This window comes from Sturnira hondurensis, unplaced genomic scaffold (assembly GCF_014824575.4).
Source record: "Sturnira hondurensis isolate 20B ecotype Veracruz unplaced genomic scaffold, ASM1482457v3 Scaffold0013299, whole genome shotgun sequence".
NCBI classification, from domain to species: Eukaryota; Metazoa; Chordata; class Mammalia; order Chiroptera; family Phyllostomidae; genus Sturnira; species Sturnira hondurensis.
This window is the reverse complement of record NW_028085930.1, coordinates 11,211,301-11,236,640: the sequence shown is the minus strand read 5'-3', so window position 1 is coordinate 11,236,640 and position 25,340 is coordinate 11,211,301. Positions and strand designations below refer to the sequence as shown.

Genomic DNA, 25,340 nt, shown 5'->3' with positions numbered 1-25,340 from the left:
TTCCCTTTTTCTTCCCCCTCCTCTTGTCTTTGGCACACTTTATTTTCCAGTAAAATAAAGAATGAAGATGGATTATTCAAAACTGATAACAGTAATGGACCATCATGTAATGTTTTATTGAATTTGAGTTCTGCAAATTATGTGGTGGAGAGAAATTTTCCTGCTTAAGTATAAGAGAGATTGCTACTGTGTTTCTATAATTCTTCACAGTGTAATTTAAGAAAAGACTACTACCCATATCACTATTGAATAAAAGGTGGAAAGGTGCTATTACCCCAACGTGACAGCTCTCGTTTAGCCTCCCCGAATGACAGAGATGGATGTGTCTGCTTATAACTTACTTGGCCAAAGTCCAGCAGAGTAGGCGGAGTTTGAAAATGGCCTTCCACCTGGACATGCTATTAAAAATTCACCAGCCCACAGAGGCAGGTATAGCCTTGAAGAATATTCACCATATTTTCTTTGTAGTAGGGGTTTTTTTTTTAATCAAATCATATTTTCCTTTTGAGGGCTTTGGAGTTCCATGAAACCGATAAAATCTATCTGAATCAGTGATTACATTCAAAGAGGAGACAAGCAGGAGGCCAGACAGGCTTTTTGTTCAGACTGGCGGTCTCTCTCACTTAGCTGCTGTTTTAAAGAATTCTTCGTTAGCATTTGGAAGTGCTGATAATATTTATTGAAGGTTTCTTTCTTTCTTTTATTGTACAATTACTAAGGAATTTTATTTGTAAAAACTAAACTTTTCAGAAAGTAAAAAAGGTTTAGGAATTCATCAGGAAGTTCACTCTTTAATTGAAAAACATTAGAATTTGCAATTAACCACCATGTAATGACAACGCAGAACCATTTTATATTTTCATATGGAGAGAACATAGGAAATTATGCAAAGATGTGAAGTCCCAATGAAAAGCAGCCTCTCATTTCCAATAAAATTAATATTCATGAGTTGTTGATAACTTACCACATAACATACAGATTCTCAGGTTCTTTTCAGAAACAAAGAATGGCTAATTTTTTGTTTTAATTTCTTCCAGCATTTATTGAACACCTATGGTGCACAATATTGACAATATATTCTAGTTCTGGTGTTTCAGTATATTCTCTGAGATAGCAAATAAGGCCCTTGACATTATTTTTTAGCACGAAGAAGAATTTTTGGTAGGAGATCCCTCTTACTCTCCTCCATGGGGGATTACAAGTGACCTTATAACCTAACCTGGCAAGTCTGAACTGTATTTTCCACTGTGGAAAAATGGAAAATGGGGCCACATATATCCTGAATCCATAAATACAGCTATTTGGATCACAGCAACCTGAATAGGACCCACCATTGATTCCCACATCTGGATTCTAATAGCAGTCATTGTGCATCCAGAATTATTCTCAAGTGACATGACTTTTTTTTTTTTTGTAATTAACACATTCTAATCAAAACATTTTCTAACAATATTTTCAAGCATTTCCACCAGGGGGCACTCCCCTCATTGAAAGCCTGGGTCCAAAAAAAAAAAAAGGGAGAAAACCCAAAGGTTTCAAAAATACCTGAGATGTCTACACTGGCTGCTTTAGAGCTGTGACTGTTTCAGGATTTGAAATGTCAGTTTAGACCTTTAATATATTACAGGCCGAAAAACTGCACTTGTTCCAGTCAAATAATTAAGATGAAATGAAATGTTTTGCCCCTGAAACACTGTACAAGCTCAAATGGGAAGTCATGCCAACATCACCCTGTGGGCAGAGAAATTTCTAAATTCTCTTTTGAGTGACCTGCTCTCTTATACTTCAGCCTTACAGGAGTGACTTGGTCTCATGTTAGCAAGATTTGAGAGAGAATATTATTAGTATTTTTTTAGTTGTTTGTGTTTCTCACTATAGCTCTCTGATGTCAGGGGAAACATTTTTAATAGATGTGGTACTATTTTTTGAGGTTTATAAATGTCTAAATTCAAACTTCTCAATCCTCAGTATTTACGAGATCCCGTTTGACCTACTGTATTTTTTAAAAAATTACTTGACACTCACTGTATGCAAATATCTCACAAAATGCCACACTAACTTTTCATGGAAGGACAGCGCACTTTGAGTAAATTAATGATTACCGTTTTAAGCACCCATGGGCAGCACGCCTTATCCCTAAGTGTCTGTCACCTGTTTGCAGCCTTTCCTTGGTGGTCTGACTGTGTATCATTTATCCACTTAGTAAATGTCTGTCAAGCACATGTAGTTGCCATTGTGCTGGGATAACAAAAATGAATGTTAGAATATTTTACTCAAGGAATTTATAATATTCTGTTTATTAACTGGTATATTTCTATCTCTTTTTCTTAATAGTTAATATAGATTACTTTGCCAAGTGCATATTTTAATCCATAACATTTGGTAGAGAAGAGTGGAGAGCATGGATTATTTTTTTACACCTATTTTCAAGCATTTTTTTCGAGATCTGTGTTTTTTGGTTTCAATGTGACACATCAACGCAGTCAATGTAATTAGTTGGCCTTTTGCAAATTAAATAGCTGGATGATTGACTGCCTGTTTGATTGAATTGTAGTTAAATTGACTGGATGTTTGCTCTTGTATAAACTCAGTTGCAACATTACTTGTCAATATTATGAATGAAAGGAAGCATACCCTTCACCCTTTAGTTACGTGTCTTACGGTGAAACTAAACGTTTGGGACCAGTTTCCAGACTTTGGTTGCATACACTAAATGGGAGATTCAAATTTACCCATAAGCCCCACTGAGCCTATTGGAGGGTCTTTTTAAATAGCAGACTACAAATCTTTTTTTTAAAGATTTTTATTTATTTATTTTTAGAGGGAAAGGGAAGGAGAGGAGGACAGAAATATCAATGTATGGTTGCCTCTTGTGGGTCCCCTGCTGGGAACTGGCCTGCAACCCAGGCATGTGCCCTGACTGGGAATCGAACCGCGATCGTGTGGTTCTCTGGCCGGCGCTCAATCCACTGAGCTACACCAGCCAGGGCTACAAATCATTTTTAAAAGTGGACAGTGCTTTTATCCTGTCTGCACCTAACTCTTGGATTTGGGCAATATGGTACATGATCCTTGAGGAACAAAACTAGGTTCGCTGCATCTCCAGGAAACCATGAGAAAACCCAGATGTTACAATCTTGGGGCTTAATTCTTTTGACATGACATTTTACCTCCCCTTCCCCAAAGTGAAATTTGAAAACTATCCAGAAATCTTGACAACAGTTTATTCTGAGCTATATTGTATTAAACGGATATTCTGGCTAAATGTAGAAAGCAAACATATGCCTTGACGTTTCAGGCATTATTTCATGTACAAGATTGAATAGGTAAAGCTTCTCTGTGCCTATCCAGTGGATAGAAAAAAAAAAACGTTCTAATCCCTCTATTTTCATATAATCCCTTAAATAAAATTGGGGGAAACCATCCATTCTTGAAAGCAATCTTCAAAAAAAGAAAGAAAGAAGGTCTGTTATTGGGGAGAGAGACACCCTGAAGAAGTTCAGGAATGGTTTCTAAAGTTCTTCTATTCCAAGTAAATATTGTTATTCCTCAAGAAAGTTGATATTTACAGAATTGGATATTTTTTTTCTTGGCATGCTTTCATGGATTTCTGAAATCTGGAAAGGGGGTTATGCATTTCAAATTTAACCTGTGGTTTCTGAAGTTCAAAATTTCAACGTGTAACCCAGAGGTGTGGTATAGCAAGATAGTACTTAAAATCATTGGGGTTGTCAGTATGGTTTCCTTAAGCGGACGGTAAATAGAATCACTTTTCATTGACTCTAATATTTGAAAATGAAGGAATAGCCTAAATTCCTGTGAATAACCTATATTCCTAATGCCTGTGAAAACATAACATAAATCTTAGATGACGCTTTCATCACAATCTTTTTTTATAATATGCTGCAGTTCGTTTTCTAGTATTTTCTCGGAAAGTTCTGTGTCTCTGGAAATAGCTTGGTATCTTTACATATTGGGCTGCTGGCATCCCACTGCCTTTGTTTAGGCAGCTTGAGAACCATACAGTTCAATGCTGTTGTATTATGAACATTTCATTTATTCTTAACTTCCCGCGATCGCCTCTCTGTGAAAGATTTCATGGCAAGTTAAGCTACTCAAAGGAAGGAGACCAATTAGGCAGTTTCAGTTTATGTTATATGTAAAGCAGATGCTTAATAAAATTAAGAATACAATTGAAGCTCTCTTCTCTACCACTTCAGTTGTAACTAATGTATTTCTATGCAGAATTAATGCTTCTGACTGTTCATTTTCTGAACAGAGTGGGGAAGGAAGGGGAAGGATCAGTGCTGGCTGGGCAGAGCCTGGGAGCAGAGCAGGCTCACTCACCCCGTGCTTTTCATTCCCTGCAGGGCTTGCTTTCAGAAATTCTCAGAAAGGAAGAGGACCCCAAGACTGCATCCCAGTCTTTGCTGGTAAACCTTCGGGCTATGCAGAATTTCTTGCAGTTACCAGAAGCTGAAAGAGATCGAATTTACCAGGACGAAAGGGAAAGGAGCTTGAATGCGGCCTCGGCTATGGGTCCTGCCCCCCTGATAAGCACACCACCCAGCCGCCCTCCCCAGGTGAAGTCTACTTTTCCTTCTTTGGCTTTAAAAAAATGTCTGATAAAGAATCTCAGTAGGAAACTCGAAAGGTAGATGGACATATGTAGGAAAAAATACAAAACAAAAATTTATATAGAGTTGCTTGGGGGAGAATTTGGTCCCAAATCACTAATTATGGTATAAAAAAAACAAGCTGCTAATTAGGGGAAAGAAAATTGCTTTGTATTGCTACTGCTTTGGGGTTCTTTGGGGGTGAGTTGTCTTTAAATGGGATATCTGTCTCCACTACTACTGAGTAAAGCAGTATTTTAAACTGGAAAAAGAAAAAAGTAATAAAGTCAATTTTATCCCTGTGAGTTTTAGAACCGCCATTTGAATAGTAAATAAATACAAATAAATAAATAATTCTATTTGTATTTGTGCTTTCCCATACGAACTGCAGCTGGTGCCAATTACACATCATCTCGTTTGTAATCTTTCATAATTAAGTTTAATACAATCCTTGAAGGCAGCTTTAAATGGAGCTGATAAAGAATTCCATACGTATTCCCAGAAATGGGCACATTATCCACATTTTCACACTTTGGGGGAGGACCCAAGTCACCTCCCAGGTAACTTTGTATATGTGTAACTGGACCACTACTGCTGCCTCTTTTTTTAAACCAAGTTTAACATGTAGGCTTGTAACTCTTAGAATTTAAGAAGTTAATATTCGGTACAAACAGATAAAAGTTTGGTAGTGGATTAGACTTCTAATCCACAAGCAAATATATTTCTTTACATGTATAATTTCTACAACTCTTAAAAATAACGTCAGCTAAAACTGGATAAAAGTTAAATACGGAATATAAATTTAAAGTATTTATGTAACATCATGTCATAATGAAATTATATCTTGATGTTAATTTTTCATTAATAGTAAAAATAGTAATACATTTCCAAGAATAGAATTATAGAAAAAGCTCATTCAGCACTAAAAATGAAACTGCTACAGATACTCCATGAATAAGGAATAGATGTTATATTTAGCCCCTAGTTGAGGGCCTTAAACTGTTTATTGTAATGCTTTGAAATGATTATTTTTTAGCAGTGTCTCAGAAGTCCATTTTCTCCCTTTTTTAATGAAAATCAAGTAGGTCTCGATGTCTATAGGAGCAGACTGTCAGAAGGTCATTACTGTAACTGAATGAGAAACTCATGTTTCTCTAGCAGAAAAGAATGGCATGTGTACACATACACACACTCACCTGCCGTACACATACTCACGGTTACCGAATCTGATCTGTGAAGCTGCTTGTACAATATTTCTTAAGAAAAAGAATGAGAAACTCTACATATAGATATATAGCTTATAATAAGAGTGACTAAACAAAAAATGCTGTACTTTGGACTTGGCTTAATAATTAGTATTGGTGTTTAGAGTGATACACACGCCATCAGTAGTTAACTTTGCTCCTGTCATCCTCACCGAAAGGCCTCTGGGCAGAGAGTTATCTTACTGAAACACTTAATCTGCAATATCAAGAAAAGAATAGTTTATTTAAGACCAGTATGAACTTTAGCATTGAGCTTCTCCTTTCTTTAAAAATTTATCCAAATATTTGACTTAGTGATTCTTAAGACGGCTGTCATTTTTAATTTTTCTAGGGTTTTAATGCTTCTGTTTTTCAAACATGATTCTGCTATTCTTAGTCATCAATCTTTTTTCCTTTTTAAATGTTATTTACTTACTGCCAGAGAGTGGGGAATGGAGAGAGGAGGAGAGGGAGAGAAACATTGACTTTTGAGAGAAACATCCTTTGGTTGCTGCTTGCATGCCGCGAACTCGGGATCTGGCCCACACTCCAGGCGTGGGCCCTGACCGAGAGTGAACCAGCAGCCTGTTGGTTTGTGTTTCAGTGCCCAGACCACTGAGCCACACCAGTCAGGGCCAACAAGTTTTTTTCTTTAGGCAGAGTAACATTCATTCCTAAGGGATATTTCTTTTCATATACTGTTAAGATACTCTTGAGTAGCTTTCTGATATATATATATCTATATATCTACACACACACACACATACATCTGATATATACTCTCAGACATATAAATGATATATATCAGATGGGGTGTGCGTATATATATATCTAAAGGATAAACTTGCTCATAATTTGGGGTAGAAAATACTTGTTTTGGCTGGAATTATTAATCGATTGGGCCATCCTTAGGCTCAGTTTGTTCTCAAGAAGGGTTGAGACCAAGCCTTTAGCTAGGATATTCAGACAGTGATGAACATACACAGTTATGTAAATACTACAGAATCTTGGTGAAATTCTTTCAGAGGAAAAAAAATTTGTTTTATTAATGTGATATTATTGGCCATCTTACCAAATTCTGAAACGATTATCTGATGTATGTGTATGATTTTTATTTCACTGCTATAATATAAATCTTTACAGTATCTTATGTGCCCCACTGAGAATCCCTTTGCATTATTTAATATAATAATAGAGCTCACAACCATTCACCTTTTACCCTTTAATAATGATTCAATTAATTAAATTTTAAGAGATTTTTAATGGATTAAAAGCATTATCAATGTTGAACAAGTACTCTAGACTTGAGAAAATGTGTTCTAAAGCTGTTGAACTAGTACCAGTTTGCAGCCATTTAAATCCAGTGCTCAAACGGGAACCAGTACACCACATGGAAGGTTTTACTATGCTTATTGCAAATGACGAAAATAGAAGGCGGGAGGGTGGAGGATGAAACCACAAATACAGAAACGGGCTGCAGAATTTTGTCCTTTTTAATTTCATATTTTACCAGAGAGGAGTCTGTGTGAAATCACTGTGCATTTCATTTCCTCCAAAATGAAGAGATTTGAAACACAGAGCGAGACGAGACTGGGTTCTTTCCCAGCTCCTTCTGCAGAGTTCAGGTCATACTGAAGCAGATTGGCATGTTCCTCGTTCATATAAGACTGAGGCCCTAAACTATTGAGGGACTCGAATTCTCAATCATCTTCAAGAAGGGACTCCTTGGTTTTAGTCAAGCTCCAGGTTTTATCCTTAGGAATTCTTCCTCTGAATAAAGCCCGCCTAGCCCCAGGAGTACCAAAGGTCTGGGCTGGTCCTGCCTAGGTTAGGTGCACCCTGTGTGTACCTGTCCTTCTGCTTCCGTATGGGCAGCCTTGTGAGCCACTTCTCACTGGGGCAGTCCTCTCTGTTTACTGACTGCATATTTTCACAACTTTACATGCTAATTCAAGAAATAAGATTACCTTGCACTTGGTAATGGTTCACAGTTTTCTCTGCACCTTGATGTACATTAATTCATTGCATCCTCAGACCACCCTTTTCGTAGGAGAAAAATGAGAAAACCAAAGGTAAGGTTTAGTCTCGGTTTTCCAGTCCCCTTTTAATTCTGCCGCTCTTCCCCCGACTTCAAGCCACCTGCTCAAAATGTAAACGAACATTACAGAAAAGGGAAAAATGAAACATGGGGACTTTTTCTGTTTGTCATAGAGGATGGGAAGTGTTATTGTTTGGTTAGGAAGAGGACATTACAAGAATGTCCTCCTGATAGAACACATTGGATGCATGACAGATGGTCTGTGGGTATTTCGGAGATTGTGGACGACATTGTCCCTTCACTTGGCTTGTATGAAAATGTCTGGAGAACCCAGTCCCTCCAAAATGCCCTGGTCTTAAAGGTGTCTTTTCTGACTCTGCTTAGCAGATTTTCCAGATGAGTTTATTAGAGGAATTTTATTAATAATAATTAATTATTATTTTCTGGGAATTCTCTGTTCCACAGAACACATCAGTTTTAAGTTGATTTCTATTTAGGTGTATGCTTATTCTAGTCTTATTTGTGTGTTTTAACATGTGTGACTTTGGCAGGTAAATTAGCCTATAATTATAACTTTTACATTAGTTCCATAATTATTTTTTATTTATTTTTATAACTCCTTGTGTTATTATTTAATTTCTTCTGAAGAAAGATGTGATATTTAATGCTTTAGAAAATGTACAAAGTTCATATAAGAAATACATCATTATTTTAATCTGGCAGCTGCACCCTTCTGTCTCTTTACAAGTTCTTCTATAATATAATGAAATGTAGGTCCAATTATGGGCAGGAGCTAAATATGTGATGAAAGTTTCATTTGTTATGAATTCCTTGACCAGCATTATTTTAAGATCTTATTTATGTGCTTGTAAAATGTTTCCCATAATAGTTATCTCTTAAAAGCTAGAGGATTTGGAAAATAATTAACACAGTTTCTACAATCATAATACTCCAGACAGTGTTAACAGAGTAAAATTTGATAATATGGACTATATTACATCACCAATAAGAATGCTTTAAAATAGTGTATTTCTTATATAGCACTACTAAGAAATAACAGTTTGCATACCTTAAAAAATAAATTCAGACTGCATTTGTAAAATTAATGATAGTCACTTATTAGTAAGTATTAGATATTAATGAATTAGATTTGGCAAAGGGCCACCAAAAAAGCAGGCCCAACATAACATGTCTTTAAAAATAAGGACTTTTCCAAATAACAAGTCCCCTATAACATGACTGCAGTGTAGTTGCAGTGGATTCTAAGATAAGCATTAGCCTCAGACAGACTTCAGCTTAGCTCCCAGCCTTGCCCATGGATAAATTGCTTAAAACCTCTTTGTTTTAAGAGGCATTTTCTCAATTTGTAAATGGAGCGTTAATGGTACCTACTCTGGGCTACTGTGCAGGTTAGAGTTAGTGTACATTAATGTTATTTCTACCACATAATAAGCAACTAATAAATGTTAGTGTTTATTATTGTCATAACTACTAATAAAACTACATCAAACTTCATGTGTGCATGCACACATGTGTGTGCTGTGAGCTTGCAGGAGTTGTTCCTGCCTCAAGGAATAACATACACACCAGTGAGGTCCATCATAGAAATCATTTGGTGAAGAATACATGCAATGTGTAGTACATATGTAGTATGTGTGGGTCATTTTGTGGTATGATTTGATGCATACAGCAGCACATGAAGGCACAAAGTAGAATTTTCGTGGAGAAGGCACATTCCAGTGCATGACTTCAGTGAAATAAAAAGCAGTGCTGTGGCCTGAGCCCATGCGGGCAGGTACAGAGCAGAAACTCCAGTTCCTAACTACTTCCCCGGCGCCTCTGTAATGAAGGAGGAGCACACCCTACCTTGATGAAAGCTATTCCGAAAGCAGCTGCCTTTATTTTACCTCCTGTGCTATTTGCGGAGAAGAGCTGAAGAGTGGTTTGTTTTGCCTGGAATGAACTACTTTATGAATTTTAATGTGTGATATAATATTAAAAGCTAAACCAGGATTAAAGAAGATTTTTTTTTGTACTAAGCTAAAATAGTACTTAGTGGAGTGAGGTATATAAAAGATTTTTGTTTCCATTTTTACCTGGGGAAAAATTCAGCTTTCACATTTTTGAAAAGCTGTCCAAGTCAGTTCCCCTTAAGCAATAGCTTGTGTTTGGGGGGTGGGGGATGTGATTCCAGAATTCTAATAGCTTATCTATGATAAGATATGGATCTGAGCCAACAGGATGGTAATGGAGAACTTTTCTAAATCTTTTTCAAATGAGTAATAGTTTCTTTATATTTTTAAAAGTCATTGCTGTCACTTTCTTTTTATAATTTTTAATGTTTCACATGTACTTATTTCCCACTTTTATTTTGTGTTGGCTATTAGGAAACGATTGATTTTTTTTTCATGATTTAAAATTCTTGCTTTTTAATCCAAGTTGTAACTGCTTTAAAAAGTATTAAACCTAAAAGAAATTTTTAGAAACTAAACCACAGTGGTGAGACAAATGATTATAGCATACCTGGAGGATAAATTCTTAAACATAATTTTTACAAAAGAATGCAAATTATTTAAAAACATGAAACACCAAGTTTCCAAGGCCTGCTCTCTCTTAACTATTATTACAAAGCAGATTGCTGCCAACTCTTTCTTCCAATGCACTGGACTTCATGCCCCCATTTCCATAACATTCAGTTTTCAAAGCGATTGGAATGGCTTTTCTTTTCTCTTTCATTTAGGCAGTGAGAAAAAATAGGCATTAAAAGGGACCCCGTGGGGTGATCAAATCTATCCTTCTGCCTCAAAGCAAGACCACCCCAGAGCAAAGTTGTGAATCCCACCAAAGCAACGTTGTGGGCAATTTATGGTAATGCATGAACTCTTCTGGGTCCTAAAGTGGTGTTTAGCAGATTATTGCTCCAAAGCCCTGTGTATGTTCTTAGTGGCCCCCAGTCCTTAATATACCTCTGAGAGTGCCCTTGCTCACTGAAGTTACAGAGCTAGAAGAGGGACTCCGGGAAGCTGGCGTACTCCCGGCCTCTAGTGTATAGTGTAGAAGAGGCAGTGAGGCCCAGCCAGTCGGTCACTTGCCCTGCCTCACCTTCTGTGCCCTCCCTTCGAACCTGTGGCCCAGCCATTTCACAGCATTATCCTTTCAGCCTTAGGTAGTCTCAAGGTGGAAGAATCTAGCTGCCTCTCCAAGACAAGCCAGAGGTGAGTTATTTTGCTAACTGGCTGGAAGTTGAAAGGATTCAGAAAGCAGATTTTAAAGGGCTCATATTTACTAAGTGCAGAGAACTGAAGAGCCAAGGATAACCTCTGTCCTACTCTTGATGCCAAATGTTTTGGGACAGGGTGGAAGAAACCTGGAAGACTTGCAGTATGTATAGGAGGATAGTGTCATTTAATGGCAAAAAAACATCCATTTATTCTAAAATGCACTTCATTTTCTAGTGTTGTAGTATGTGTGAGAAATGGTCCAGGATGCTAAATTTCTAAAGCACAAAAACTTAGGTTCTATAAAGGACCCTAAGAAATTAGGTCCTTAATGAATCACTTTGCCGGGGAAACACACGGCCCTGCATCTGCGATAGTTTTCATTCACATCTCCGTCAATTCCCCAGTAAAAAAAAGCAGTGACATACTTCATAGGTGGATTTACCAGAGCGGTCAATGTAATTGCATAATAAAAATTAAAATTTGTTGCTTGAAAGATTAATAATAGTATTAATAAATGTTGAGGATGTGATTTAATTTTTCCCCTAAAATTTTGTGGCACTTTCCTTCTAATGTATGCTTATCATCATGACCAAAGGCTTATCATTACTAATCTTTCAGTCAGGATCATACAATTTGAACATGTTTTTAAAGCCACTGATGATATATTTTGTGTTACTTAGCAGCGGTGTTCTGTCAAACATTGTGAAACATTTTCTTATAGTCTAGTTCCACAATTCAAAAGAAATAGTTATATATACAGAGGTGCCAGAAAGAGATGAAATAATTATACGGAACAGCTTGGACATTCACGTGTAAAACCCAACCCGCCTTTATGATAATTAAGCAAGGCACTCTACCTGTTTCATGGATGGATAGAAGATTTAAATATGCAGCTCCGCAAATGGCTTTGTTATGGAAGCTTTTTAAAGTGAAACATGAGGAAAAAAGCATAAAAAAAGTCCAACATTGAAAAGGCATAGTATGTAATAGCTATTAGTGATGCAATTGTCTGTTAGACACCAGGCACCCAGAGAAGATACAGCTCTGTGCATTGTGATTGTAATTGTGAGTTTCCTTTGTTAGAATTGAATGAAAAGTAATTGGGAAACAATTAGTTTGGGGTTTTCGAGTCTTTGAAACTACTTTATTTTCCAGAAAACTTACTTTATGGCATTGTAATTCCTGGTTGTCAGCTGGCAGTGGCTGTCATATTACAGATGCAATCACCTGTGAGACAATGTGACTTCCTTAACTTATGCAATCTGATCTCAGGGCAATAACGAATGTCGAACGACTGCACTGCTGACCACCTTGATCATAAAAGGAGCAGTGATATCTGGTTGGGACGCTGAGCCCAAGAAGCTTCAGAACAGTTTGACCAATGAAAAATGACAGTCATGTTCAACATGTTTTGTAGGTGAAAACAGCTACTATTGCCACTGAGAGGAATGGCAAACCAGAGAACAATACCATGAACATTAATGCTTCCATTTATGATGAGATTCAGCAGGAAATGAAGCGCGCTAAAGTGTCCCAAGCACTGTTTGCAAAGGTTGCAGCAACCAAAAGCCAGGTAAGAGAGCCTTGATTAGGCATGGAGAATGTTTATCTGCAATGCCTGTGAAAATTTCATTCAAAGGGGTGTCTGTTTGCAGTATGAATTTGCATCACCGAGAGGTCATAGCCTCCAGAAATATTTACAAAGCTCTCAGATGAAACAAAATGTTCAGATTCCACTGATAGACACACGGTTTTGCTTCCTCCAACAGCCGTTCTCCAGACCAGGGGTTTCTTAGTAAATCCCTGAGTCCATTTAGAATTGTTTTCAGTAGAAGAATAATGTAATGGATAGGAAGTTTCTCAATCTGGTCTATTGTAGTGGAATAAATAGCTTTGAGTTACTACTGTTTCATTATTACTCAAGTGACCTTGATTTCTTTCCTAAAATACTAGAAACATTATAGTTTATTCTGTTCCATCTCCAACATCTACAACTGCTAGGCCCACTTATTAAAACAAACTGGCACACACATACATATACCCTTGCATATGAATGATTTTAGTTTTTCTATAGATATATGACACAGATTGAATTACACTTAGAAAAAACTGTCCATCTCTGATGAATTATGAATGAAGAGAATTGAACTGGAAAAGTTATAGATCCCTACAAAACAAGATAAAGACATAACAAAGGATAGATAATGCAGTTCTTTATCAGTATAATTGTCATATATGGATAATTTATTATGTATCAGAAGCTGAGTCATCTATATGCACGAACTCACAATTATCAAAGCAAGACTTGTTCAAAGCAAGACTGCTTCTTAAAGGACCAGAAGAACGCTAAACTCTCTTTCCTTTTGCAAAAAAGATTTGATAACACTATCAAGGTGAGAATTTACAGGCAGTGGAAGGGCTCAGGTAAGGTTTTAACAACTTGAAATTTCAAACAAACATACTTTTATTATCACTAATGAACCCGCTTTTATCAAACAGCTGACTGCTATCAACTTCTGATAACAATAGACAACCCTGAGAGCATTTAGAGTATAAAACTCTTTGTAGCTTTTCCTCCAGTTTTACCCTGTCCGCCTTAATAGTGGTCCTTGATCAGAGTTTGGTTTTAGAAAATGTTGTTCTCATTTAAGTTATAGACTGGATGAAATACTTAAGGGATATCTTGGAAATGCTACATAAAAATGATTAAACTCAAGCTGTGGACTGTAAAAATTATAGCTTTATAGGCCACATGCCTGCCTACCCTTCAATCACTGTCAAAGTGATAATTTCTACAATAACATGTTTCTTTTATTGTGAGATTCTAAACATCAAGTGCTGTTGAAACATTCAGCTGAATTGTTTATGTTAGTGCTGTGCTCGGCATGTCGTGCACTAGGCCACCGCACTCTCTCATGGAATGTAAAACTCTGTCATGAATCATGGCTTGTATATCGGAAATTACTGTAATTTTGATTGGAAATTACAGGGCTCTTGAAATGTTTCTAATTATGATAGAATGTTAGAGCCGCTTCAAACCTGTGTGCTTCTTCAGATATCTTCATTTACATGCCAAGACTCATGCATTAAGGAGAAATGTCCTGGTCTCACGTTACCCCTCATCCACCCGCCCTGCCCATTTTTGTTTGGGCTCTTTAGTCTAATTATGATGAGGATCCCATATTTAAATATCTATAATCTTGCTCTTCTTTCTGATCCTACATCTTTTCTGACCTATCCAATTAAATTATCAAGAATAACAGACTATGTTTCCTACAAGGCCAAACACTCTCCGCGAATCAGCAAAATACATAAACAGAGAAACTTCACATGTATTTATCGTAAGAAAGGTCAGACTTAAAACAACAAAAATAAATGTTACAACATTTGATAACTGTCATTTATTACTTGTTACCTGTCATTTAATTTAATCTGGCCCCCACTCCCTCAGTTTCCTTTCTGACTGTATCAGTGATTGTCAGCCTTTTCATCTCATGGCACACATAAACTAATTGCTAAAATTCTGCAGCCCCCCGAAAAAAATTTTGTTTGCTGACCTGACAAAAAATTAGGTATAATTTTGATTGATTTATAAAGCACAATAATAATAGTAATTACCTACCTTTTTTGATCCAAAGTGACTTTCTTAAAAAATCAGGTGCCTATACTCATAAATAAGGACTTCTGGTATCAAGAATTAACTGATGAGACACAAACTTATTATGCGGTGTGACCAATGAGATGCAACTTTGTTATATGACCTATGTACTTATGGCTCGAGAGAGCATTCACACCGGACGGCTGGTGTCGTGTTGGCTGGTGTCATTTTTTTAATTTGACAGTCTTACGTGAAAAGAGGTCACTGCCCTTGACTACATATTCAGGTATTGCAGGTTTTAAAAATTCTTGTGACACACCCACCGAAAATCACTGGTCTGTATCCTAACCCCCTATGGTTAGCAGCCCCTTTGCTACACCTTCATTCTTTCTTCCCTGTACGTGATACTCCCAAGCTCCCTGCCTGGACCAAGGTACTGATTTTGGAACTGGTCAGACAGTGGCAGCAATGGGTTGATGAGCTCGTGTGGGTGCTGTTCTGGGGAGGGTTGTCCTTATCCTTTGCCACCCTGGCCCTGCAAAGCTCCCCAGGAGTCTTGTTCAGTGATGCCTATTGGCAGTTGCTGTGAGTCGGCCACCAAGGGGTTTCCCCAACCCCAGAGCTGTTGGCTGGTCTCTTCTCTGCTGGTTGAAAGAGAATCTGAGGGGCCATCCGGTGGCTGTGGGGTCAAGCAGACTGTCAGCTTCGTTCCATCAGATAGTTATTCCTAACTACTAATTTACTGTCACTTCCTAACAGAGCATTTCTGTAGTTTTCTCTTAGTTGTGCAGGTTAGTTGTTAGCACTACCCTGTTTATGAGAATATGTAGTAAGATTGAGGATGACTTAAAAAGAAGACCGTCGAAAAATGGTATGTGTATATCACTGAGAGAAGGGACCTGACTTAACAAGGGAGGGTCTTCATTTACTTACTTTGTGTTCTCCGGCTGTGATTTTTGGGAAGGAAACAGATACAAATTTGTTTCGCAAACAAGTACAAAACTATCTTCAAATCACACTGACCTTTTTCATGGTCCAAGTTCCCAACTTCTGTTTACGTTTTAAAGGTAACATGCTGCAGAGTGTCAGGATGAGGCAGAGGCCTCCGAAAAATGGAGCATGTGGGAAACAGGAAGTCCCTGCCATGTCTCTCAGCCTGTGCTTCTGTGTCTTGCTGCAATCCTCAGGTTGACTTGGCATTCGTCACCTTTTTTGTGTGGTAAACCCCATCGTATGTCCTGTATTACCTACACTCAGTTCTCAGAGTCGTAACCCTGTGAGCTAGTGTTGTTTTCCTCGTTGTACACCTGAGACTCACCTGACTAATAAATAGGAGAGGCAACCCCCATTCTCTGCACCTGCCCTGCTGTTCTAGGGACTCCTCGGGGTTCCAGGCTGCATCAGTACTGAAGTTTCTCAGCTCCAGGAAAGAGGAATTGGGGGGACCGGACTAATCAATAGTGGGAATGGTGGGGGCTTTCCTTTCTTCACTGACATGTTGTTGGGATGTGAGTTCTTTCCAACATAGGGCCCTCGGAGCCCATGCCTTTTCATGCCCGATGGGCAAGCAGAGGGGAGACTGTTAGAGAACTGAGGAGGCTATGGGCCAGGCTGTGTCACTGATACCATAATATTGGGAAATCATTTAATCTTTTTGAGCCTAACTAAGATCCTTTTAACCTTTTTGAGCCTAAGATCCATGGGGGGAAGTTACATACTACAATGTATGCAGCAGAGCGTTTAAGTTATATTGCACTGTACACAAATGGACAATGTCTTCTAATGTGCTAGTAAGCCAAAGGCTGAGCTCATGACACAGAGACGTGTTTATTATCCCTTCATGTGTCTCAAATACCTTTCATTATAAAAGGTAAAGCTCTAGGTAGATGCCCCGAATGACAGGCAGCATCCTTACTTTAAAGTTGCTGCAGTCCCCAAATGTTACAGAACCAGACACATCATAGTGGTGCTATGCAGTGACTAATGCACAAGGCATTTTTGTAAAAGAAACCAACTCCGTGGATTCCACCATTTCACAGGTATTATGTTATCTCTTCGATGAGTAACAGAAATGAGATTGTTTTGAACTCTAATAGAAATGTCTGAATAAAATATGCAGGTACAACCTGAAGGTAGGCTATTTCTGTGCTTGGGTAGGAAAGCTGGCTAATGCAAACTTTAAAAAGATGATATGCTTTAACCATAATGTGAATAGCTACAAATGAATACACTTTATATTCTGGGTATTCATATAAGCAGCAGTTTTTTCAAGTGAATCATACTGGAATTTTATCAAACATTTAGTCTGATAACATCCAAATAATTATGAGAGCAGAATTTGCTAATTTTACTGTTTAAAAAAATAGTTGATTTGGGTAATAACCATTACGGTATCAAGGTTCAGTTACTGTTCATTGGTTATAGTGTTTTCATATGGGAGATGGAAATGGAATTTTACCCTTAATGGTGGCAGATGTTGGAATCTAATTTTGTTCCACGGCAAACCCCCTGAGAGCGCTGAGACTTAAGGTGTATGTCCAGCAAGGGGACATTAGCAGCGCTGCAGGCCTTGCCTTGTATGTCGAATTGTTACATTGATTTTCATGTTGTGGGGGGGGAGCTTGCAGATACAGCCACGCAGTGAGAGAGAGTGAAGGGCTTTCACTGAGCGACGATGCTGCATCTCCACTTAGGTTTAGAAAATGATTTCTCTCCTGCGCTTTATTGAATGGGGTATTTCTTTCAGGTAAAGCAACCAGATGATGAAAATTCTATTTGACTGAACGTGCTTTCAATATAATCTTTTGCAATCTCTGCCTACCTCCTGTAGAGGTGGAGGACTCTGGCTGCTACAACTTTGGCTGGTTGATAGGTATGGTTTTTCACAGTAAAAAAAAAAAAAAAAGAGGAAGACAGAGATATCCTCTGTGAAGATAGCACAGCCAGAAGAAGGGGGTCAAATAATCCAAAGCCTTTTGCTTTCTTCCATCCTTTCAGACATATTTAGCATTGAGATTGAAGGCCTTTAAAGATGAGAGAGAGAAAGGACAGCCCAAGAAAGAGAAAAAAAGAAAGCTTTGGTGCCCCTTGGGTTCATAGGTGGAAAAATCACATCTTTTGGACCTTTGGATTGGGAAACTCTTAGATTAGAATTCTTCAATACATTAAGACAAAATATGTCATAAAATGGGCTAGAAATAGGACTAAAATGTAGTTTTCATGGCCAGGAACTGGAATCTGTAGAAATACAATCCAGGAAAAAACCATGGAACCACGACTCCATTCTGTATTCCAGCATGCGAGTGAAGGCATCTCTTATTTTGCTAGAATTATATTACACTTCAGGGAAACTGCGCTTTGAAGCTCCATGCTGATTCATTCTTTCGGAATGTTCACGCGACAGGCTTTGCTGCAACAGGATTTCACCTGCGTGGCCTCCCGCTGAAGACACAGGAGGCCCCTGCAGAGCGGAGAGTCACGGTTTCTGTGATTTCTGGCGCCGCACCCTTTTTCGGCAGTCCGTGGGAGGGTCTGTGCATCTCATCCTCCCTCACAGCACCGCCTTGGGTGCGAGCAGTGTTCCTTAGCCACGGTCTGTGGAGAGAGCTGCCTCTTGACACGTTCTCCATCTGGTGCTTTGTTTTGTTTACTTTCATAAACGTTTACTGGGTAGAGGAGACCCTGGGGAGACACAGCCTAGGTTTCTCTGGACCGTCTTCCTGGAGGAGGAAGAGCCGAGAGGAGTACTTGTGGGACAGTGAGGAGAGGGAGTAAGACAAGCCGGAGGGTAGCTGCCCATCTCAGCCTTCTGCCCCTGTCTAGTTGAACACTTTTTTGGTGGCCTCGGTATTGTTCTTGAGTAAGTCGTCCTGCAGAGTTCAAGGTGTTCTGTGTTACCAGCAGATCGCCAAATATCTCTTGTGTCTAAATCCATATTAGGTCTGCATGTATGAAAACTAAATCCATCGTTATATCTCTAGTTGATTGTTAAACGGGACTGTTGAAATGAATGGCTTTAATATATAAAAGTTGACATACTCTAATGTCTGAAAGGTCTGTGATTATACATTAGATGATGTTTTAAGAGTTAGTTAAGTTTGTGGATCTGAATATGCACCCTTTTCACATTTCTACCTTATCAAAACAAGCATATGTTTTAGTAAATCTACGGTTTGATCCAGGAGGTCCAGAATTAATCAAATAGAACATTTACTTGCTCATTATATTTTTGGCTAAAAAGTCATGTAATCAGGTGTTTTTCCCCAGACACTTAGCTATTTAAACAAGTTAAACAGAAGATTTCTAGTTATCTTACTGCAATGCAAGTTTCACTCTTTTCCCCTAAATTAAAAATTAATTAACTGTAGTCATGTATATACATTTTTCTCATTGACCCACTTAGTAAGTTCCCTGTCACAAATATAGTCATAACTCACTAAGCCCAGTTTCTCCATCTTTAGAAAATGTCATAAGAAAACCATAGACAAGGTTTGAAAAGAACTGATTGATGAATATTGGGCCAACTCTACAAAGAGGATCATGATGCGAGGAAGTCCAGGGAAGGCCGTGCAGGAGCGGTCCGCTGTGAGGCAGGGCCGTGTGTGTGTGTGTGTGTGTGTGTGTGTGTGTGTGTCCTAAAGCCTGAGTGCACCGGCTGTGTGAGCGTAGACCCTGCTGTACTCTGCAGTCACTTTTGGCTCTAAAATGTTAGTGTGAGTTGAAAAGTGTGGCCTAAGAATATTCTATGAAAGTTCCTCTTTTTGGAAGCTCCTCTGTTATTCAGCTTTGACAGCTGAGGAGTTAATGCTTCAAGACAGGGCACCTTGTCTGCAAAATGAGAATACGGACCAAACCAGTGGGGTTTAACCCATACTGAGAATTAATCTTAGAACGCAGTGCCGTTCAGTTAAACGTAGCACCTAACTGTAACACTAATGTAATCCTGTAACAAAGTGCGAAGTCAAAAGACAAAGTGTTTCCTCGGAAGTCTCAACAGTTGTCTTTTATGTTTTCGGTAGTAAAGGTAGGTTTTATTTTAGCTTTATCTGCTTTTTCCTCATATGAGAAATGAAAATAAAGGCCCTGTGAAATGAATGAGCTATGAAAATGCATTTATGCAAAATGACAGTAGAAAAATTGCTCTGGAAGCAATTGCACCATTAAAATTTTACATCAATGAAAGGTGTTAAGAGAGGGGTAGGGAAACTTAGGTTGGTAATACAGATCTACTGTGGAATTTTTTTCTGCCCTGCTGAAAGAATACCTTTAGTATCTTAAAAGTAACCTTTGAGAGTGTTCATTTTTTAAAGCATCGTTGTTAGGCTTTTACTCATGCAGTTCTTTTGCATGCAAAATGACACAGTTAGATCATTGACCACTCATTTCAAAATACATATAGGTACTTTAGAAATTAGAAATATAGCCATTCTATAATTTATCATTAAATACCTTGTAAAAATATATAAGCTGCAAACACCTTGTGGAGTTGCCACACAATTGTTAAATTGATGAAGCTGTCTGTTTTCTAGGTCTTCATCTACTTCTGTTACGTGTTCATAGACAATCTATTCTCCTTTAGTTTCTTAATTCAACAATTCCGGTCGTCTTTGTGTATTCTTAAAAAATAATTCCCTTTTCAACCAGTGCGCTTGAGGAACTGAGTTTAAACACACGGCTCCATAAACTGCCAGCCTCCTCGGCCGCCTCGGTGCCTCTGATTCCGTAAATCAGATCATAGACAGCATGCTGTCATATAATAAGGTGTCTGATCCTTATTACCAGTTTGTTGATGCACAGACTCCTTCCAATTGACCATTGCAACACATGGTTTCCCCTGAAACTAGCTGTGATAATTAGCGTGGTTCTAATGAGACAGAATGTCACTGATCTTGTGCTGAACTGTCGAGTATCAGCGCTACGGATGGGAACTGTCAGGGCCTGCCATCTGTGACAGCGCTTGGCATATTCCAGTGGCAAGGTAGAGCATGCTCAGTAGAGTATTATTTTCAGACAAATGGCCCTTTCCTTGACGAGGGTTCTGTGTTCTGTTCACCTGGAAGAATGTTTGCCCCAACTTCGGCCCACGCCAAATCCATTTTGAGATCCAAATGCGAATAAACGTTTAAACCTCTGTTATGTGTTACGTAAGAGAGGAATCTTTTGTTTAGCAGGCGAATTTTAAGTGACTTTGCTTCTCTCTTTTTTTTCCCCCTCCTGCCTCTACCAGTTGCCCCATATTGTCAGTTACCAGTAACACCATCGTTGAAGGTGCTTTCTCCCAATTTGAAAATTGCCTTGTTTGAAAGAGATCTGTTGGGGAGCTGGGATAACCCATGGTGATAAAGCGGTCCGGTGTAGCGGAGAAGGGGACATGAGAGGAATAGTTCCGAATGTGTTTAGGAACACACAAGTTGAGTAGACGGATTGGAATGGACAGGGCAGTTAGAGCTGCAGACCCCAGAGAGGAGGAGAGGTTTTCTGCTGGAGTGAAAAGTCCAGCGCTGCTTATCATTCCAAAATATGCTTTGTTGCTTTTTATTTCCTCCTCTCTCTGGCAGACCACACAGGGCTTGTTCTGAAGAACATTTTCACTAATCTGATCAGGCAGCCAAATACGCCGGGAAAACTGCTTTAATGATCCCACTAATTACCTCAAGTCAATATGAACTGTATTATTAGACTGAGGGAAAATATTCCATTAGGTCTCCCCTTTGGGAGTTTCTCCGCTTTGTGATGTCACTGAAGCCTTCACCCTCTCGCTTGTAATTAATTTTATTTACACACGCAGGCACGCACAAGGTCACACCTGCACAACCGGCGCTGGCCAGGGAGCTTGTGGCACTCCGGCTTAATCAGATCTGTCATAATTACCATTCTGCATGTTTCTGACACACGCTGTGAAATATTTCAATTTAACTGCCGCTACCAGCACAACCAGATGTAGCGCGAGTGTGGCTGCATTGGAAATATTATTCCTCGGGATAAACTCTCTCCTCCTCCTTTTTGCTCCCCCCACCCCCGCCTCACAGCTAATGTGGCACAGAAGCTGATGTATCCTGTAAATCTTGAATGCAGCGCTAGATTGATAACAGGCGATTAGACAGTTTAACCACAAACAGCTTGTTCATTTTTCACAAATGAAAACCACATGTAGTGTAACTAAAATTTCAGGCCCCTTTTTTTTTTCCTAAAGACTTGGGGTATGCATGTTTGTATGATGAAAATGTGCTTAAATAAGAATAAAATTCAGTGAGAGGAACTGTCCAGAAAAATGGAGAAGTTGCCTGCTTTTTTTCCAGGTGACTTCTGTCAAAACCTTCATCCAGTCCCGTTTTTCCACTTTTGCCTAAACTTGAATTTGTAGTCTCCATCTGGGCTTTTTATTTTTTGGGTAAGATTCTTTTTAATGATAAGGATTATATCCCTTTGAGCTGTGCCTTTTTATTTTCTCAGAGTTAAACCATTTATTGGAACATAAATTCTGAAAGAATTGCTACAGTTGAGAGTTTGTATATTTTTACACGTTTCCTTTCTTCTTTTAAAGAAAAAGTTACTAGGTTAGGCTTGATGGTCATATCCCAGATAATCCAAAGCCAAAAATGGAGTCACTCAGAAAATGTATTTCATAGAGATGTTTGGGCATTTCCAGAACCATTTTGAAAGGTGGAGTTGAAAGTCCGTGGACTGTGTTTCTGTAGAAATATTACAGATAACGTGGCAGAATGAGCAGGCGCGGCAGGTAACCGTAGACCCCCAGTCTCAGAAGAATCCGGCCATACAAAAGTTAAAGTATTGGAGCCATAGGAAGGCAAAGGCACTCGTGGGAAGCGAAAATTAAGAGAAGAGAAAGAGATCAAAGCAGTGGTGATTTAGAATCATGTCTCTACAGAAGGTCCACAACAATCCACTTTAGAGAACATTTAAAACATCGATGTAGCCTGGTGAAATGTCTTTTAATGCCAAATAAAATACACTCTTTCTTTTTATCTTTGTTTTACTACTCCGGTTATGAACCTCATCCAGAAGCTGCTAGGGTTCCGTGGTGATTCCTATTACCTAATATAAGAGGCTCCGTTTCCTATAGAATAGTGGAATTTTTTTGGTCCCTTTGTTCCCTTTATCCATTTTCTCTTTTATTTATTTTCTCAAATTAAAAGAAAACTTTCCAATTTTCCTCACTTGGACTTTCTTCCCTCTTATCCTGGCTATTTTCTGTGTTGTTTTGTGTTTGCTTCATAATCTCTTTTGACTTTGAAGTCCAACATTTTTCTGCCTTCTTGTACTTTCTTCTACCCGAACATCACTTTAGAGGGAAGAGAGCCGTGTGTACCCTTCTTCCATCTCAGCTGCTAAGCTGTTCGCACGGTTAATACCAGATCATTCGGTCAGTTTCTTTACCCAGTCTTCATCTGCCTGCACAGCCATTTTGCAAGATTCAATTCTTGTGGAAGGTCTGTTTCAATCCCCACATCACACCGACCTGTCACAACACTATTTCCTGTTCAGTACAGATAACACCTCAGAGTCCTCTAGAACACAGAGGTGAAGGCACCCAATGCTCCTTAGTGAGATCAGCCCACCGCTGGGGTAGTCACCTGCATTTTAGGTGACTTCTTCCCAAGAAGAGGCTTGATATATGCAGCACAGTTGGCATAGGACTAAGTCCAAGAAATAAGAAGAGTAGAGGTTAAAAAATACAGCCAATGACTTCATTGCTACTGCCCTTGCTTTAATAGCCCTGAAGCTTTTGCACAGCTCCTTCAAACTACATTAGCAATAAGGCAGCATGCAAATGGAGTCACATTTTCTAATCACAGGTGGAGCTCCGCCACTTAACAGGAACCTTGGATTGTTTCTTTGCAAGTGAAAAATTTCACTTAGAACCTGAAAAATCATCCCTAGTTTTCCGTGTTTACAAACTTCAGTTTGTGTGTATGTGAGGATTTTTTTTTGCACCTACCACACCTGTTGACACAAACAGGAACCAGAAAGAGAGCAGAGTTGCTGTTCGGGAATGCTGTGGTACAGATGGAGTTTGCGAGTATTCAGTGTTTTGGGTATGAGGAAAAGGCATGTCTTTCCATTAAATTTAATTAGGCTACAATAATCTCATTGTCAAGGAAAGTATTTTAGTTTTATTTATGGAAACCCTGGTCGGTTTCTCTCTAATAAAAGGACAGTTTCCAGGCATCTGGGAGCAAGTCACAGTCGAAGTGTAGTTCACAGACTTTGTCCGGCCCCGACTCGGTCAGCCTTCCTCGGCCATTCTGCAGTTTCTCTTCTTCTGCACTCAGATCCTCATGAAAAGGTTCAGGAAGGAGAATGGGATCCTTTCATACTGCGCACCATTTTCTCTAATGGACGCACTGCATTTTTCATGATCATTGTTGAGATCATCAATACCATTTACAGCGTGGTTCGCGTTTTTCTTCTCATCTGAAAGCAGTAAGAAGGGTGTGGTTCCTGGCTGTCTACATCAGATGGAAATAGGGTAAATTCGCAGACTCGTAGATGTTTACGTAATACCTGGTACATCAAATTCATCCTCCAGAGAAAGCATTGAGGGTTGCCAAGAGTGACGGACCCGGTTCCCCTGCTGCCCCATTGTGTAGCCCCAGGCAAGTTGCTTATGCTCTCAGGCTCTGAAATTCCCCTTCGGGAAGGTAAAATAGGTTGGGTCAGATTATGTCTAATGTCCCTTGCAGTTGTTGGTTCTGTGAGTTCATTGCACACAAACAAGTGCACAAGTGAGAAAGAGGATGCTATTTTGATGGAAGGTACTGCCAACAGGTATGTTGGTCTGAGAATAAAGTCACAGAGGAGGTCAGGTTTTGGATACTGGAAGGGCTCAGTTCGAGGGGACAGAGTGCTCTTTGGGGGTCTGTAGCCAAAAAGGATTAATTATGACTGGCATATAGTGAGGGAAGTGCATTGTTTGGAATCCATGTATGGACTCCACCTTATATAGTTGAGATGAGCCCAAGGTTGGTATAGTCTTATCTGAGCCTTGCTGTTAATAAACTGGAAGATGTCCCTCGTCTTATTGGGGACCTAGCAGAGTCAGTTCAGTGCAGAGAGGGGATGGGCTCAGTTTAGTTGGGAAATGGACTGGATTAGTATGCGGTGAGGTAATGTGGTTGCCAACATGAGACGACTTGAAGTTTACTTTGAGAAGTTTCATCTTTAAACATGTCTTTTTGGTTTTTTAACCGATGCCTGAAAATCTTCCTTAAACTTCTCTCTCTCTCTCTCTCTCTCTCGGATTGATGTAGTTGTTGTGAGGAGAAGAGCACATTGTACAGGGAAAAATGTACTCACTCCATGAGAAATCACAGGTTCGGAAGAGGTTAGTGGCAATAGGGAGTAAACAAGGAAAAAGAGGTAGAGAATGACAGCTGATTTGAGGGAGTATCTTGAGCCCATATTTGCAAATTCGTAAATGAGTACCTGCAGCATTTAATAGCTGCTGAGGGGTCCCCACCCTCAAATGTCTCCTTTAAATGTTTACCCATTTTACTTATGGTACCAACAGGAGTGCTGCTTGTCCTGGGTGCTACTTAGCTGACTCATTGATGGAGTATTTGGTGGTTTAAATGAAATGCAGATTAGGTAAAAATAAATTAC

At 39.0% G+C, this 25,340-nt stretch overlaps 1 protein-coding gene across 7 annotated transcripts in view; it reads left to right on the top strand.

The window, feature by feature from the left end:
* Positions 1-25,340, top strand: part of SATB1 (SATB homeobox 1) — a 99,106-nt gene that overhangs the window by 53,561 nt on the left and 20,205 nt on the right. For all 7 annotated transcript variants that reach the window (XM_037061369.1, XM_037061368.1, XM_037061365.1 and 4 more), the window contains 2 exons: positions 4,371-4,583; positions 12,537-12,692. In XM_037061369.1, coding sequence (XP_036917264.1) covers positions 4,371-4,583; positions 12,537-12,692 — 369 coding nt within the window. The remainder of the gene's footprint in view (positions 1-4,370; positions 4,584-12,536; positions 12,693-25,340) is intronic.